At 34.2% G+C, this 17,605-nt stretch overlaps 1 protein-coding gene across 2 annotated transcripts in view; it reads left to right on the forward strand.

Moving 5' to 3' along the window:
- The window catches only part of LOC123545144 (adenylate cyclase type 10-like), an 89,171-nt gene that overhangs the window by 11,823 nt on the left and 59,743 nt on the right, over window positions 1-17,605 (forward strand). For both annotated transcript variants that reach the window (XR_006685273.2, XM_045331455.2), the window contains exons 3-11: window positions 2,796-2,933; window positions 3,306-3,452; window positions 3,600-3,805; window positions 4,186-4,273; window positions 7,207-7,458; window positions 8,562-8,644; window positions 16,746-16,911; window positions 17,139-17,170; window positions 17,373-17,491. Coding sequence is in view for 1 of the 2 variants with exons in the window: in XM_045331455.2 (XP_045187390.1) it covers window positions 2,796-2,933; window positions 3,306-3,452; window positions 3,600-3,805; window positions 4,186-4,273; window positions 7,207-7,458; window positions 8,562-8,644; window positions 16,746-16,911; window positions 17,139-17,170; window positions 17,373-17,491 (1,231 nt within the window). In the remaining variant the exon portion in view is untranslated. The remainder of the gene's footprint in view (window positions 1-2,795; window positions 2,934-3,305; window positions 3,453-3,599; window positions 3,806-4,185; window positions 4,274-7,206; window positions 7,459-8,561; window positions 8,645-16,745; window positions 16,912-17,138; window positions 17,171-17,372; window positions 17,492-17,605) is intronic.

The raw sequence follows: 17,605 nt of genomic DNA on the forward strand, positions 1-17,605 counted from the left end.
ATGTTAGCCATATTTGACAAATTAATTTTCCAGTTTTATGTAACGGGTGTGAAATATGGGGATTTAGGTAAATTAAGTCTACCGTATTGTAAAGAACTTCTTTGTGTAAGTATACAGACACAAAATCGTTTTGTTTATGGAGAGATAGGTCGTACAGGTCGTACTTAATAAAAGCTTGTTATGTATATTAAAGGCGTACGCTAGAATTCCCTGTATATGAGATGGGCGAAAATTTTCCCAATAACAGAATTTCTTTAAACTTTGGATATTGAAGGACAATCATCTAAGAAACAAAAAAAATGCAATAAAAATCATAGGTCACCGGATTCGAAAAAGAGTTATCTGCCCTTGAAAACGTCATTTTTTGGGGGAAATGCCATTTTCAAGAGGAAAATTTTCGCACCAAATTCTAGAATACGTCCTTAAGATTCTACAATAAATATATATATATAAAATTGTGTGCAATATGATGTTACAAGATTTAGATGTGTATCATAACAAGAAAGCATGGGCATACCGGTATCACACTAGATACGTATTTACTTGAATCTTCAGCCATGTATGGCTGTTCAATGTGTTGCCAATAAATATGTTTTTTTTAAAGTATTTGAACAAAGACTGCATGATACTGGGTTGCAGCAATGGAGTCCCCATCTAGAAATCTCGACCAGGGCAAGAACATATAAATTACTTTCATGTTTTAGATATATCAATCTTATCTAGAGTCAAGTTACCTATGCTCGGCCAGTCCAGTGCTCGGCCACATAATATTCTTTATTGTTAATCAAAAATGTAACTTGAAAACCTTGCTTTCAGTGTTCGTTTACTTTTCGGGCTATGGACGCCAATTCAAAATGGGATCAAATCTGTGTCGGCCAGGCGCTTGCTTTTCTGTTGCAGACGGAAACGTCCAATAATGACATGTGCAGCTGTCATTTAGCGTTTTTTTTTGAGTTTCGATAATTGCACTATATGATAAAAAATGTTCAACTGTGTAACTTTTACATAAATATTTGCTAAAATATATACTCTATTGATTTATATACAAAGTATGCGAAAGTTATATGTTTTTTTACTTCTAAAAGTGCCTTCTATCGTCGGCACCATCGGTGTTGCCAATGTAAATAATAGCCCGCACCGCGCATGCGCCACACCCGCACGTTGCGATTATAAGTTTAACTAGTTGTTTTTCATTAAAATTCACATATTTAAAAGCATTTATTATTGTATTATTCTTGATAACTGTAATAAAGTGATTAAGCATGAATGAAAGAAAACTGTAAGAATTGAAATACATGTAGGTTCAATACGTGATAAATTATATCGAAGTACCGAAATATTGTTATCATATTCATAATTTGTTCAAGAATCATGTTTAATAACATGAAAATATAATAAAAACAAAGCACTTAATTTTAACAAGCTTTATAAATGGGTGGCCGAGCATTGGATCGTATCTAGTGAAATTAGTGGTGTTTGACCTTAGTTGCACCGCGCACATTTTACTCCAAAATCTGTGATCAATCAGACTCTTGATTACTTGACTTACTTTCTACATTGGTTTACTGTTTAACACTCGAATCTGAACAAAACTGAAGAACTTAAAAGTAAAACAGTATAAGCAATAATGTAATGAAAATGGTCGAGCATAGGTAACTTGACTCTATACATTGTTGATAAAACATTACAAAGTTTAAAAGACCAAGATAGTCTCTGCACATTAATTTAAGCCAAATAAAATAGCGTTTGACCAGAGAAAATATAAGTTATGCAGTACTCTGGAGAACAAATTTCTTATCTGAATGCTCCCCACTCCGCCTGTATCAAGATATTCGACATATATATATATGAAAAAATACTACTGGAAAAATCAAATACCCTTAAAACGTTTAAAGTTCCCCAGTATGTGGTGGTTTTGCCACCGTTCCAAGGCGGCGCCCAACTGTTTTCCTTTATTTGTTCGTTTTGTCTTAGTGTGTTTGCTTTGTGTGAGAGTGTGCGTTGGTTGTGCTGATTTGGCGTTTTGGGAGGCTGCGAGTTTGGAAAGAAGCTTTCCCTGTTGGATAGTCATCCTAGATTTTTAGGTTACTGGAAACACTTTTTAGCAGAGCTATGATCCCTTTCCAACTACCTATTGAGTTGTCTTGCAAAGAGGAATGATTTGAACATAATAATTCTAAGAACACACAAAAATAAATGCTAGTTTCAATTTAAGCATCAATTCACAAATTAGTGGCAGGATTTTGGTCTTTTTTCGGACTTAAAATGCCAATAGTCATTCGGTAATCTTGAAAGGCTGAATGGATTGAATTGAGCATAGATAAGTGATTGAGTTCGATTTCGGTTATAAACCACAAATAGTTAGTAGCTATTTCCCATTTTGGTCTATTCAATACCTATTGAACGGATTAAAAGCCAGGTTTCGTCTAAAACGGGTTACAGCTCTTTCTTTGATACAGGAAGGTGGTGTAACAGTAGTATCATTTTGAATGCAGGAAGGCAGACCGTTCTAACTGGTTTTACTTGAAAAATCCAAGTGTGTTTCTTGATAATGTTGCGGTCGTTTAAAGGCATTTCAATCAAACACTGATATTATTTTTATCGTGGGGACTGGATACACACACTGTTTTCAGTAATTAATAGAAACCATTGCACAGAGTTGCTGAACCTAAAGTGTTTTGTAAATTTATACAATGTACGTTGACGTATCACACTGATAGGTTTTGTTCATGCAATCCACTATTTAAAGCCATCATTTTAATACGTGTTTGCGAAATATTATTCTATTTATAAAGGTTTCACCGCCTTGTGTGAAAAGTACAGTACTATGGGGCAGTCTGGGGTGGATCAGCTTACCAGAACACTGAACGAATATCTTAGCGTTCTTGTAGAAGGTATCTTAGGTTCAGACGGAGACATTCTCAAGTTTGCAGGTGGTTACCCTACCGTTTTCTTAAAAAAGAGCAAAAAATAAAATATTTTTTTATTTACAAAGTAAAATTAAATGCAAAATAATCAAAACGTCTGTGAAGGAAAATTATTTTGCCTTCACGTTCCAAAACTTTGGGAAATATAGGTCAGAGGAGCAACTTTGAATAACTCTTTGGTATTTTAATTCTTTAAGATAACCTTTTAGCCAATTGTGCAGGATATTTTGCAAAATGAAATGCATTTCAGTAACAGGGTATTGCATTAACAGTACTTTGCCACGTAGATTTACGTTTGTACTACATCTGATTGTTTTAAGACGATCTTACTTTCATTGAAAAGTACTCTGCTGAATACTTTGTGTGCGTCTTTAAAAGGTGATGCTATTCTCGCTATATGGAGGGTCGGTAGAGTCGAAGAGCTTCAATCTGAAGTAGAAAAGGTAGTGAAGTGTTGTCTTACTATGCAGGATATGTGTGGCGAGTGGGACACGGATATTGGTGTAAAGCTTACTGTCAAGATAGGTAAGCTAACATTTTGTTGTTTGTATTAGTACTATGCAACATGTTATGCTTAAAGATGAACCAGTTTATAACTGTTGCGGTTTCTTTTTTTATTCCACTTTACATGATAACTGTGTCACATTCATAGTGTTTTTAATCTTCTACCAGGCGTTGCTGCTGGTGAAATGGCTGTCACATTTCTCGGAAATCGTGAGTACAGACACTACGTTGAGCTGGGACCAGCCATTTCTGCTGTAAACACTGCTGAACATTTCTGTCAGTCTGGAATGATTGTTATATCTCCAGACACCTGGAAACACTGTGATCAGGCATTGTTTAAACTAGAGCCAATGGAAGATTTGAAACATATGCGGGTAAGTTCAGTTTGTAGGAAGTTTTTCTCTGGTAGCTTTTTCCTATGTATTAAGTATATGACACGCGACGGCATATTTAATCTGCACTAACATTTAAATTTATTTTTGATACTGATTCTATATGTCAAAAAGCATCATATACTTTGATTACATTTTTATAACTGTCCTTTAAAAGACAGTTATATTAAGGTATTATTAAGGTACATAAGAAAATACAAATATAATGGTTCAGTTTTGTATAATACGACACCAACAGAGGCTGACTATTTTAAGTCAAACTCGTTATTTCAGCTATATTTGTGCATATTTACCTAGATGCTTTTGCATCATTTGTTTAACGGTTGTAAATGAATTCTTATTTAAATTGTGAATGTGACAAGGTAATTGGAATTAAGCCAGCAAAACGGTCAAGAAGTTACAGTTTGCCAACACCGCAGCTACATCCACAACTGCAACTGCAACTGCAAGGTATCTATATGTTTGACAAAAGGATATTTGGATTCGTTTTTGCTTGAAACAGTAAATGAGTAAGCTATCAGAAAAATATACACAGTGACACTGATGACCAAACTAATTTTCCTCAGTTGACACAATTAACCCAATTTACATAAACATGTTTACATAGATTAAAGATTATGATTAAAGCAAGACAATATGCATTGCTTTGTGCATGACTGAAATGTCTACCGACCTTTACATCTTTTGAACTAAAAGAAAAGAATGAATTACGCCACTTTGCTAAGCTAGATTCATTTTCACTGAGTCTTTGAACATATGGCTCCACAAAACTTCGTCTGAAGGAAATTTTTTGAAACGGATTGAACTAGGCAAGAAGGCGATAAATTCTTTCCACGTCGTACAATAATTTGTTGTAGAGGATTGTTGTTTCTCTCGTATCGGTCCTTTGTTTCTCTCGTACCGGGCCTTTGCTAGACTTTTTAGTTTCTGGTTGATATCGTGAAAATATTTTGGCCTATGACTTCCAAAATTATGTGCTCGGAACATATAATTTTTAGCTCACCAGTCACAAAGTGACAAGGTGAGCTTTTGTGATCGCGTGGCGTCCGTCGTCCGTCTGTCCGTGCGTGCGTCCGTCCGTCCATAAACTTTTGCTTGTGACCACTCTAGAGGTCACATTTTTCATGGGATCTTTATGAAAGTTGGTCAGAATGTTCATCTTGATAATATCTAGGTCAAGTTTGAAACTGGGTCACGTGCCTTCCAAAACTAGGTCAGTAGGTCTAAAAATAGAAAAACCTTGTGACCTCCCTAGAGGCCATACTTTTCAATGGATCTTCATGAAAATTGGTCAGAATCTTTATCTTGATGATATCTAGGTCAGATTTGAAATTGGGCACGTGCGGTCCAAAACTAGGTCAGTAAATCTAAAAATAGAAAATCCTTGTGACCTCCCTAGAGGCCATATTTTTCAATGGATCTTCATGAAAATTGGTTAGAATGTTTACCTTGATGATATCTAGGTCAAGTTCGAAACTGGATAACGTGCAGTCAAAAGCTAGGTCAGTAGGTCTAAAATTAGAAAAACCTTGTGACCTCTCTAGAGGTCATATTTTTCAATAGATCTTCATGAAAATTGGTCTGAATGTTCACCTTGATGATATCTAGGTGAAAGTAGGTCACATGCAGTCAAAAACTAGGTCATTAGGTCTAAAAATAGAAAAACATTGTGACCTCTCTAGAGGCCATATTTTTCAATGGATCTTCATGAAAATTGGTCAGAATGTTTACCTTGATGATATCTAGGTCAAGTTCGAAAGTGGGTCACGTGCGCATGGCGTCCGTCTATCCGTGCGTGTGTGCGTCCGTCCATAAATTTTGCTTGTGACCGCTCTAGAGGTCACATTTTTCATGGGATCTTTATGAAAGTTGGTTTGAATGTTCATCTTGATGATATCTAGGCCAAGTTCGAAACTGGGTTACGTGCGGTCAAAAACTAGGTCAGTAGATGTAAAAATAGAAAAACTTTGTGACCTCCCTAGAGGCCATATTTTTCAATGGATCTTCATGAAAATTTGTCAGAATATTTACCTTGATGATATCTAGATCAGATTTTAAACTGGGTTACGTGCGATCCAAAACTCGGTCAGTAGGTCTAAACATAGAAAATCCTTGTGACCTCCCTAGAGGCCATATTTTTCAATGGATCTTCATGAAAATTGGTCAGAATATTCTTCTTGATGATATTTTGGTAAATTTTGAAACTGGGTTACGTGCAGTCCAAAATTAGGTCAGTAGGTCTAAAAATAGAAAAACTTTGTGACCTCTCTAGAGCCCATATTTTTCAATGGATCTTCATGAAAGTTGGTCTGAATGTTTACTTTAATAATATCTAGGTCAAGTTTTAAAGTGGGTCGCGTGCGGTCAAAAACTAGGTCAGTAGGTCTAAAAATAGAAAAACCTTGTGACCTCTCTAGAGGCCGTATTTTTCAATGGATCTTCATGAAATTTGGTCAGAATGTTCACCTTGATAATATCTAGCTCATTTTCGAAACTGGGTCACGTGCTTTTAAAAACTAGGTCATTAGGTCTAAAAATAGAAAAACCTTGTGATCTCTCTAGAGGCCATAATTTTCATGAGATCATCATGAAAATTGGTGAGAATGTTCATCTTGATGATATCTAGGTCAGGTTTGAAATTTGGTCACGTGCCGTCAAAAACTGGGTCACATGAGCTCAAAACCTAGGTCACTTTGTCAAATAATAGAAAAAACGACGTCATACTCAGTTCAAAACTGGGTCTTGTGGGGACAGGTGAGCGATTCAGGACCATGATGGTCCTCTTGTTTGTATAAAACATCAAGGTCAAAATGACCTTGTGACTGGAATGGTTTCCGATCATTAACGCGTTTACTAGAGAATGCTTTCGCTTTATGCAATTATACTACATACAATGGTTGCCTATGACCTGCCTTTTGCTTTGCTGGTCAGTACATTAACGTCACAGTTAATTTATTTGTTTGGTCGTTTTTTTTACCTACTGCCGCTTTCAACGTTTTTTTGCCAGTGAATGTGTAACGGCGGGAAGTATTCCTGGATTTTGTATCAGTGCTTACCTGTTATCCGCAAGTAACTGCCAACTTCTACACATGAATAAGAGTTGGAGGACAAAATGATTTCTGTTTGACGAAATTGTTTCTTTTATCAAATCGTTACGGAGAACATACGCCTCACCTAGGGATCGAACACGCGACCCCATGATCCGTAGATCTGAGCTCTCCCGATTGAGGTAAGCGGTGGGGCTAAACAATGATTATGATCCAAAACAGTTTTCAGGCATTAACTGAACACTTGAGAAAAATGAGAAAAACTTCGTACCATGATTACCTGTGGTCAGAAACATTAAGTGGGTATTGTTTTGCTTTATTCGAAATATATTTCAGAACGACGACAATCTGATGAGTTAACTGTTGACGATATGAAAACGTTTAGAAAGGGTCACTTGACAAGAATGCTTTTACCTGCGATTGAATCAACAATTCCAACATCCGAAGGAAAGGATACAGTTCCATTGATAGAGCTGACGGGGGTAGAAGAAAATGATCGTGATGAATCAAGTGACACTTCAAAACCACAGAAAAATATGAAAAATGTAGTTCGAAATAAAATAAATGTTGGAGCAAAATTTGGAAAATGTTAGTTACGCTTAATTGTAAATAAATAAATCTGATGAATTTTGAATCGACATTTCCGCTTAAACTATATAATTTTTGCATCAATATTAGTAATATGTTAGAAACATGGGCAATGCTCTTTGATAACATAATGCTTCTTAATATCTACTGGTAGCTGATTTTCCTGCTCAGCTAAGATTCATGGTGCACATGATTAAGGTATTGGACCCGTAATAGAGTATCTCCTTTTTGAAGAGTATTCAATTCCTACCATAAACCTACTTTGACTGCAATTTTCAGGGGGGGCGTAGGTTCATACCCCACTGGGACCAAATTTTTTTTCTCCATGTTTTCCTTTTTTTCTTGTAAGTCTTTACTTCTTTCAAGACTAATTATGGATGAATTGTACAAAAGTGGAAAATTTTCATGTTATAAGCGATTTTTTGCAGTTCAATGTGAATTTACCTTTGAATCAGGAGGGGTAGAGTTAGACATCTTTAAAAATACTGAGTTACGTGCGGTAAAAGTTCTCTATTTTGCCTTCATTCTTTAGATTACATACTGTGGAAGAAATGCAGGTAGGTTTTACTATTGCCCCAAGCTTATTTTTGAATGAAGTGAGCAAAATTCAAAACAGACCCACAGGATTCGACCTTAATTTTTATGTTGGAGTTAGAATTCTGTCTCATTAAATCTATTACTTTAGGCAGCCTAGACAAAAATGATTTTTACAGTTTTATTTTGTGTTTTATAATTGTTTAACAATAGTTTGATGTTTCTTTTATCAAAATTAATGCTGTAATGAATTCTCTGCAAACGTTTTAGATAGTGACCATCACATTGAATTTTGTCTGTTCTTGAGCGTGAGGAAATACCATAAATTATACAAAATTTACAAAAAACGGCACGGTAAAAGTTGTTTAAAATTTGCAACACAGTGTGAAACATTGTCAACTTTAAGAATATACCAAGCAAATGCCATTTTTTAAACATTACTATTAGGGGTCAAATACCTTAAATCATTAAAACGTATCATGTTCTATAGAGGTTTTCTCTTGATCCTCTGTTTGTTTTATGATTATTTATATAAGGTGCACTGACATGCAAGTTCTTAAAATTTTCAGTAAAGAAACTTGTTACAACTGTAACAGAGATGAAGCTGGATATAGCGTTAAGGTTATACATTCTAAATCCTGTTCTTAAAAAGGTAAGTCTTAAGCATTATATTAGACTAAATTTAGTCCCCACGGATAGAAAAAAGCTCTGAAGAGTAGCCAACCCTCATAACTAAGAACAATAAGTAGGACAATCACCTGTTACATATTGTGTGAAATGTTAAATAAATGAACAGTTTTAAAGAAAGGATGTTTAAGTGAGATGTTTGGTAGAGATTTGTTCGACCGGAACTATTTAATTACACTTTTCAGTAAGTTAAGATCCTGGTTAGGATTAAGAATGAGGTTCTGAGCACAGTTTACAGGTGTAAATTCAAATGTGTTTTTGCCACTAACCGCTCAAAGGCAGTGCCTCACTATGTTTCTTTTTGTATTTGTTTTGTTCTGTTGCCAATCTTTTTTACGTTACTTTTAATGTGTACATATCCTTTAGTTACACATACACTAATTAACTGATGTAGTGTTTCTTTTAACCATAGATGAGTTCTTTGCACATGTTTTCCTAATGGATTTTTTTCTTAGTTTCCTTTATTTGATGTGTTTAATGTCACAAGTAAGATACGTACTGACAGATATTGTAACATTAGTTGTTTATGTCATACTTGCGGAATATAAGTGCAGGCGGACGGCAATGTTTTTCGTTGTCCATATTGAGGTAGGTCTGCACGTTTGTTATAAAACGTTCAAATTCACTTAAAGTTCCAACTTTATTTTTGAAAATGGAAAAGATCAAAGTAAAGCTGTTCAAACTTATCTCAATGTTTATTGAAATTACAACACACAATTTTATAAAACTGATAATGGGTGATTCCCAATCAACTTAATATAGTCAAAATATCTTATTTTTTTAAAGGTGTTGACTTTTCTCATCAAATACGTTAATCAGTTAAATTAAGTTTGACAAATAACACCTTTGTTCCATGTAAAACTTTTTTATGGATATTTAGAAACATTTATGTGTGAAAATCAAAATTAACTATGTTTTGTTTTTGTTTTACATTTTGCATCATGTAAATAAATGAAACATTGCTTGTTGACTGACTACTTTCATATTTTTTTCAATATTACATCGCTACTGTTTAACACAATTCTTACAATAACTATCATATTACAAAGGCAACGATATTAAAACATCATTTGCTTACTATCTTACTTGATTTATACTAATTGTTTTATGTATGTATATACATGTATATGATATTAATTATATGCGTAAACCAGAAGTAAGCAAAAGTTAACGTATCTGCCGAAAGGCAACAATGAATGAATGAACACATTTAACGAATGGAAATGTGAAAAAAGAGCTATTACAACAAACATTATCATAACATATGCATAGTATTTGACCATTTTTATACCTCACAATATTTTCTACTGTATTTTATTTTTATAAGGTCCATACATTAGAAAAAAAACAGTTAAAAGTTGATCATTTATCATGGTTAAGTTTTAAATGCAAATTCAGTAGGAAAAGTAGTATATAAGGTATGGTGGCATATTTCTGCATACGATAATCATAAAGTTTTCATGAAAAGTTTATGAACTTTCGCGAAAAAACAATACTTTTCGCGAAAATTTGAACAAACTTTCGTGAAAGTAGGAGAAAGTTTTCGTGAAAGTTTTATCTGGTTAACGAGACAATATGTCAAAGCAGTGCCCTGAATTGCATAAAGATAACCCAATAGGCCCCTCTACGGAATGAAGTGTGTTATATCTACATCAATCCCCGACCACCAACCCTAAGAGTGTCTTGAACTTATAGATATTTAATTATAACATTCAGATGGGTTTCAAAATCAACGTATTTTTTTTAACTCCCTTTATTATTTCTGTTCATTCCGTATTTGTTATCGTATGCAGTAGTTGGCACTATCGTGATTTTTTTCCACTTGGAACAAGAGATTCTTTTCGTGAAAAGTTTGTAAATTTTCGTGAAAACTCTATACATTTTCGTAAAACTTATCTGGTTATCGTATACAGAAATATGCCACCATAATAAGGAATACTGCATTTTCTCAAACACATTTAATGTACATGTGAATATAGCTTATACTAGTACTTCTGCTATTGCTAGTGGAGTTAAACAAAAAAGTCATTATACTAGTACGTCTGCTATTGCTAGTGGAGTCAAACAAAAAGAAAGTCATCAGATATGTTAACACAAACACTCTAAATTTAAATTGTCGTAAAATGAACATCAGTCTGAACATCAGTTGGCCATTATCGTTCAATCTGTACTGCCTTTTGGTCTTGCCATAGGGGGAAGGTTCCTCGATTAAAGTTAATGTTTTCAGAGTCCACCCACAATTCATCAGCTCTTGAAGGCCATCTGAACAGTGCTATCGGCCCTTTGTCTCGGGTCTTTTCTATGAACGAAACATGCACACCCTAGGCATCGCAGTCGACCTCTACGACTTTGCCTACATATGGTTTGTCCTCATATTTAGCCAAAACAAATCATCCAACAACAGGAACTTTCATCTGTGACTTTACATTCTCAGTGTAAGCATTACTGTTTCGGACTTTATTTTGAAATATTTATGTTTGGATTCTCTGCGTTATAGTTTTGATATGATGTTCTCTAGATAATCATTGAGCATATGCACTTGTCTCTTTTCACCTTCACCGGCTTTTTTGATGTCTTTTTTTTCCCAGGCATCTGAATACTGACATGATGTTCCCTCTCAAGGAACTGAATGACTTCATGTTTCTCTCGTCTTCAGGTCGTTTTCGCCTAATGGGTCTCACTGTTTTCGTGTTGGAACTTTTCAGCCTTTTTCTACCAAATCCTTATTTCACTATTCCTCCACTGACTACTATCATTATTACTCTTTTCTCTGACTGAGATGGTGCTTTTTGTGCTGCCTCTCTCACTTTAGCAATGATTGCATTTGACATCTCCAGCTTTTTTTTACTATTCTCGAATGATTCTTTACTCCAAGAAGAGAAGATTCAGATCAGGGTTGGTTTGTGATCTAGGCATCATTTGCATTCTTGTTGTATCATCTGACAATTCAGTAGATGGTCTGATAACTGAATTTATGGGTTTTCTGTCTGAATTATTCAATCTCTGGACTCTCTTTCGCAGTTCTTTCTTTTCTCTATTTAGCTGTTTTACCTTATTCTCAAGTGTTTTAATCTTATAACTTGCCTGTCGCAAACATTTATATCTTCTCTTTCGGTTCTGTTTGTCACTATTGAAAGTAAATTTCACTGTCATTTGCTGTGAGTTATTTGTTTGCCTTGAATTCATCTGAGTGTTTCATCATTTACGATCTTATCTTTTGAACTTGAAACTGTTGGAATTCGTTCTGTACATAGTGGTCACTGAATTGGTTTGTGATTAGTTCAACTTTGTTTTGGTCTTCAGTCTGTCTCTATATCTCTGACTGTACACTTTGTTTCTCAAACGAATTTGTGCTTGTTAATGGACACTCGGTTTCCTTTAGCTCTTGGGCGCTCCTTTTCCAGGTAGGATGGATCATTCTTCTTTTTTCTCTCTCCATATTCTTTCTGATATTGAGCTCGACTTTTTGCCATTATAGACCTGAAAAATGAAAAAGTACATATTTTAGCATACATTATCAATGAAAGTAGGTAATAATTACATGTGCAAAGGACCTTTTCACATTTGGTGACTAGTCCGGACATAGATATGCATTTGGTCGTACACAGAAAAAAATCATCAGATACGTTAACAAAATCATCAGATACGTTAACCCATTTTATAGCCAACCGTTAGCATCAGTTGTATACATCAGTATATACACTATCACCACTTCACATGTACATGGGAATATACACCAAACATGTTAAAAAGTACCGTATGTTTATCATAAAAACGAAAGTTTGCTGTCAGATACGTTAACAAATCGCACGAATGTAAATAAAACGGAAAGTTGATAGGATAAGATGACATGTGATTTTTTTGTTAACGTGTCTGATTAAAACGTATCTGATGTGAAAATTAAACGTTTTGCTAATATCTTTTACAAGATTAATTGTTTTTATCACATGTTTGACGTCGCGACAGTGTAATAAAGCTATTAAATAAAAATGATAATACATTAGTGTAATAAAGCTTTGACGTCGACGTCATTTATAGTGTAGAAGACGTTGGTCAAATTGCCTTGTTTATATAGTAAAAGAAAGCAGAACTTTCGATGTTTCGAGAGGAAAGGCTAACATATGATAAAAAGAATATTACATTTGTGACTTTCCGCATTGAATTTATTAAACTCGTTGAATAAAATTGATAAAATGCTCGGCAGAGCCTCGCATTTTATTGTTTTATTCAACTCGTTTAATAATTTCAGTATGAAAAGACACTTATGTAATATCCACTATTTAATAATCTTGAACATGCAGTTAAATGCATTCAAATGTACTTTAAAACTGACGGTATCAAGACTTAATTATGGACAAATTGTCGCCGCAAATAACATTAACGTGTTAACGTATCTGATGCATTTTGAACGTCCGACTGACATTTTGTTGAATTAAGGATGACTACCCGTAACAGGCCTCAATTTTACCAAAAGCGTATACATACAACTTGATAATGTAAGCTTTAAAAATGTCAAACAATAGAAATAAGATGCATATTAACAAGTTATATAGTGACAGAAGTTCTCAAAAAATTCCTTTAGATTACCTCCCCTGATGATTTTGGTTTTTCATGAGTTATCTCCCCTGAAAACTAGAAAAAAAAATCTCCTTTTCCCTACGGGGAATTGTAGATTTCTTTATGATATTTGTATCAGAACCATATAATGCAGCTTTCTATCGCAAAATTTCCTCGAAACTCGAGTTCAGATTCTCATAATAAAAGAAATTATATATTTCTCATAGGCTTCAGTGTTAACTTCAATACCGATTATCTCCCCAAAAAATGACAAAATTTGAAAAATCTCTCAGTGAAACGTTTTTAATTTTGAATGTCTTTAAAGTGACCAAATTTCATTTAAATATTACCATCCAGTTACAAGATAATTATGAAATATGGCTATTACACCATTTTATCCGTAACATTAACATGTGTTTCAAAACATGAGTCATATTCAATATTTGTAATCAAATTATGTTATTTCATGCTATCAGTGTTATAATCAATCACTTTATAATAATCTGTCTTTATATTATGTAATTTATTTTGCCTTATGAAAAGTGTTAACGTATCTGATGCATGAATTGGAGACAAGTGAATTCATGCAAGTGCAAATGCGCAGATGAGGTATTTGTGAATGAGATTGGGAAATTAAAAAAAAAAGAACTTTTAGTGATTAAAAAATACCAAAAAAGTCGATGTTTATATATTATTTGTCACACCTGTAGCTATTTAGAAATAAATACTATCAATAGAGACAAGCCAAAATCGGCAAAATGGCTTAAATAATAAGCATAGTATTACAAAACTACAATGAGCTTGCTCATTTTTCTATTTTGCGAAATGCGAGTAACTTACAATTGAACAATTTAACATAAAAAATTACATCGATAAATAATAAGAGAGAACAAGGCTGGAGACACCATATTTGCATAGTTGGAACTTTAACTGAATTTGAACGAAAAGGAAATCATGCCTTTACTATTAGTTATCCTGGTGATATGATTTTATTATGGTGGCATTGGTATATATCATAGTTGATATATTTCAAGAGATTAAATGGGATATGAAGAAAATGTTTAAATGTGACAATTTCAAACAGAATGTTCTCAATGAATTGTCTTTAATCATGGTTAAATATTTAAGTACATCTTAGAAAAATAAAAGCATATTATTTATCAAATGCAGAATCATCAGTTACCAATATTATTACTTGAAACTTGAAACTGTTTTATTTGATTAAACGCCTATTTTTACGCAAAACATATTCAATGGCGTTTTACAATTACATAAAAATTACGACAAAAGTTAAGATATTTAAAATGACATATGACATAAATAAGCATAAATATCATTGTGAATAAACTATTTAGTAAGCATTCAACAAAAGATCAGGCATCAGATAAGATTAATAAAATATTAGAACATTATGATACAGTTAGATATTTGTTTGTTATTAAGTAAGAATAAGTGGGTTATTGCGACATGTCCAGAAGTTATTACAAACAACTGTATTTTGTATTTGTTATAAAATAGTTCTTATTCGAATGTATTTACACAATAAAATCATCCAGTTCACGTTACTTCAATTTCTTAAAAAATACAGTCACAGTCTCTAAAAGAGTGCAAAGTAATTTCCAAAATAATGAGTTTTAAACTTCTTTTTGAAAACATCTGTTGTGTCTGAGTTCCTTATTTCGAGAGGCAATTCATTCCAGAGTTTAGGTCCAATAGTACCAAAACTTCTGTCGCTGAACGTTCTGCGCTTGTTGAAAGGAACAACGAAACACCCAGTAACGGAATTTGAAGAACGCAAGTTCCTTGTGTGTGTTTGTTTTATGAGAAGTTCAGAAAGATATTCTGGGGAGTTTCCAACTGAACAATTATACATGTAGATGAGCATTTTGAATGTGATTCTGGCCTTGATTGGTAGCCAGTGAAGATCATACAGGGCTTGCTTGGAACTGTCATATTTTCTTCGATTTAGGACAAGTTTTGCACACATGTTCTGAATTCGTTGCATTTTGTTTACTTCGCTTTGAGCAATACCATACAGGATGACATTACAATAATCTAAATGGGATATCACCAATGACAGGACAAGGGTTTCAGTAGCCTCTTTGGTAAGATATTTCCGGATACATTTTATTCTGAAGTAGTTGAGCATTGCTGTTCTACACTCGTTTTACATGCTCTTTTAGATTCAAGTTTTCATCCAGGAATGCACCTAGATATCGAATAAAGCTCACTGATTTCACTTCATCACCTACAATGCATATTTTGTCAGTTGAACACTTAGAGAGCTGTTGCCTACTACCAAACATGATGAACTCGGTTTTGGAAGTGTTCATTTTGAGCTTATTTTCATTCATCCAGTTGTTGATTGTTTTAGCACATTGTTCGAGTTCTTGTATTGCCTGGGATTCTACTGTTGGAGATGATGGTTTAAAGCGTTATTAGCAGTGTGGTCATTCGCAAAGCCGTAAACTGAAATCGACGGCGGAATAACATCAAACAGTGTCCCCGAATATGTCAAATATAACCACGGTCCTAAGCAGCTCCCTTGTGGAACGCTACAATTTAATTGGCGTGGAAATGACATGGCTGAATTGACACCTACACGGCAACTTCTGGGGCGCAGATAGGAATCAACTCAGCTCAGTGCTGTTCCACGAACACCATACTGCTTGTGTAACACATCAACAAGAATGTCATGATCTACAGTATCAAAGGCGGCACTGACATTGATGGCAATTAGCGCCGTAACTTTTTTCTTCTCCATAGCATCCAGTAAATCATTTACAAAACGTAACAATGCTGATTCGCAAGAATGGTTTTTCCTGTAAGCAGATTGTTTTTTTGGTAGAAGATTGTGTTTGTTTACATGATCATTAAGCCTGAACAGAACTGCTTTTTCAATTAATTTTGACAGAAACGATAGGTTACTAACAGGCCTGTAGTTTGCAAATTCAAGTTCTAGTCCCATTTTCTTCAACAAAGGTCTTACAATTGCCTGTTTCCATTTTGTTGGAAAGATGCCGTCGCGCAACGACAAATTAACTAATTTGGTAATAACAGGCAACAGCTCATCCAAGTACGATTTTAGCACTTTTGTTGGTAGAATATCAAGTTCACGTGTTTTCGTCTGTAGTTGGTTTATAAGTTTTCTAACTTCTTCCTCGCTCAGATCTTTAAAACTGTCAAAACAAGGAATATCTTTTTCGCATGGTTGAAAATTATCGAAATGTTTCAACGATTCTCGATTTTTTTTTCGATTTTATTCATGAAATGATCTGCAAATTTCTCAGCCAGTGTGCTGTCATGTCCAGTTGGCATAGTGATCTCAGACCTAGTGCCCTGTTGTCACAGATACAAATCTATAAAGCTTTTTCGAGTCACCTTTTGCATTTAGAATTTTTTCACTCAGAGATGATTTTTTCTCATGTTTGAGTTCTTTTTCGTAGTTTTTACGTGCTGTTTTGAAGGCTTCATGCAGATGTGATTGTCTATGTTTCTTCCACTTACAGATCGATGACAATCAACCTCTGGAATACTTATCTGAGATGAGACAAGTTTCAATTTTATTCATGAATCTTGTGCTAGATGAAACAGTGCAGAAAGATACAGAAGCGAACGAACAGTTGTTACAGAAGATATTTGAACTTGTGTATTTGAAGACAAAAGCGATGCATGGTATACAACGTCTTGCTTAAACACCTGACTCTACTCATTGATTCTTAAGATTTTTACAACATTGGCTTGTAGTCAGAGCTTTTCCGAGTTGAATAAATCTTTAAAAATGTCTCTGTGCCAAAATACATACTTATATTCTAAAACCGATATGCTTTCAGTACAATTTGAATATTCATCAACTTTATTTGACTTCTCTTTTATCAACTTTATTTGATTTCTCTTTACAGGTGCATTGAACAAAGTATTTCTGTTTGACAAGGTAAAAGCTTGTTTGCAATACAATTTGTGTTCTTGTTCTATAACTACAATCGGACGGACAGTACTTAATAAGGTTTTGAATTTATATTTAAAATGTTTTGAACATCTTACTACTTACGTATTACATTTATTCCGAGTAAACTTGGTTACAGCTTGGTTACAGCAACAGCAAACTGTTTGACTGAAGTTCACTTTTGATTTAGGGGTGTACATTCCTAGTGATATTTGGACTACCCGGGTACAAACATGAAAATGACTGCGCACATGCTCTCGTCTGTTCTGGAAGAATGAAATGCCAGCTTGATAATACGGAAGGAGTCGAGTAAGTAACATGAATTTGAAAATTTTCTTGAATGCCATTTAAAGATTTGCGAACACACGAGTATCTATCTGATAACAAAATTAATACTACCGGTATTTGAATGTGAACTGAATG

The sequence above is a fragment of the Mercenaria mercenaria genome, chromosome 1, assembly GCF_021730395.1.
Source record: "Mercenaria mercenaria strain notata chromosome 1, MADL_Memer_1, whole genome shotgun sequence".
NCBI classification, from domain to species: domain Eukaryota; kingdom Metazoa; phylum Mollusca; class Bivalvia; order Venerida; family Veneridae; genus Mercenaria; species Mercenaria mercenaria.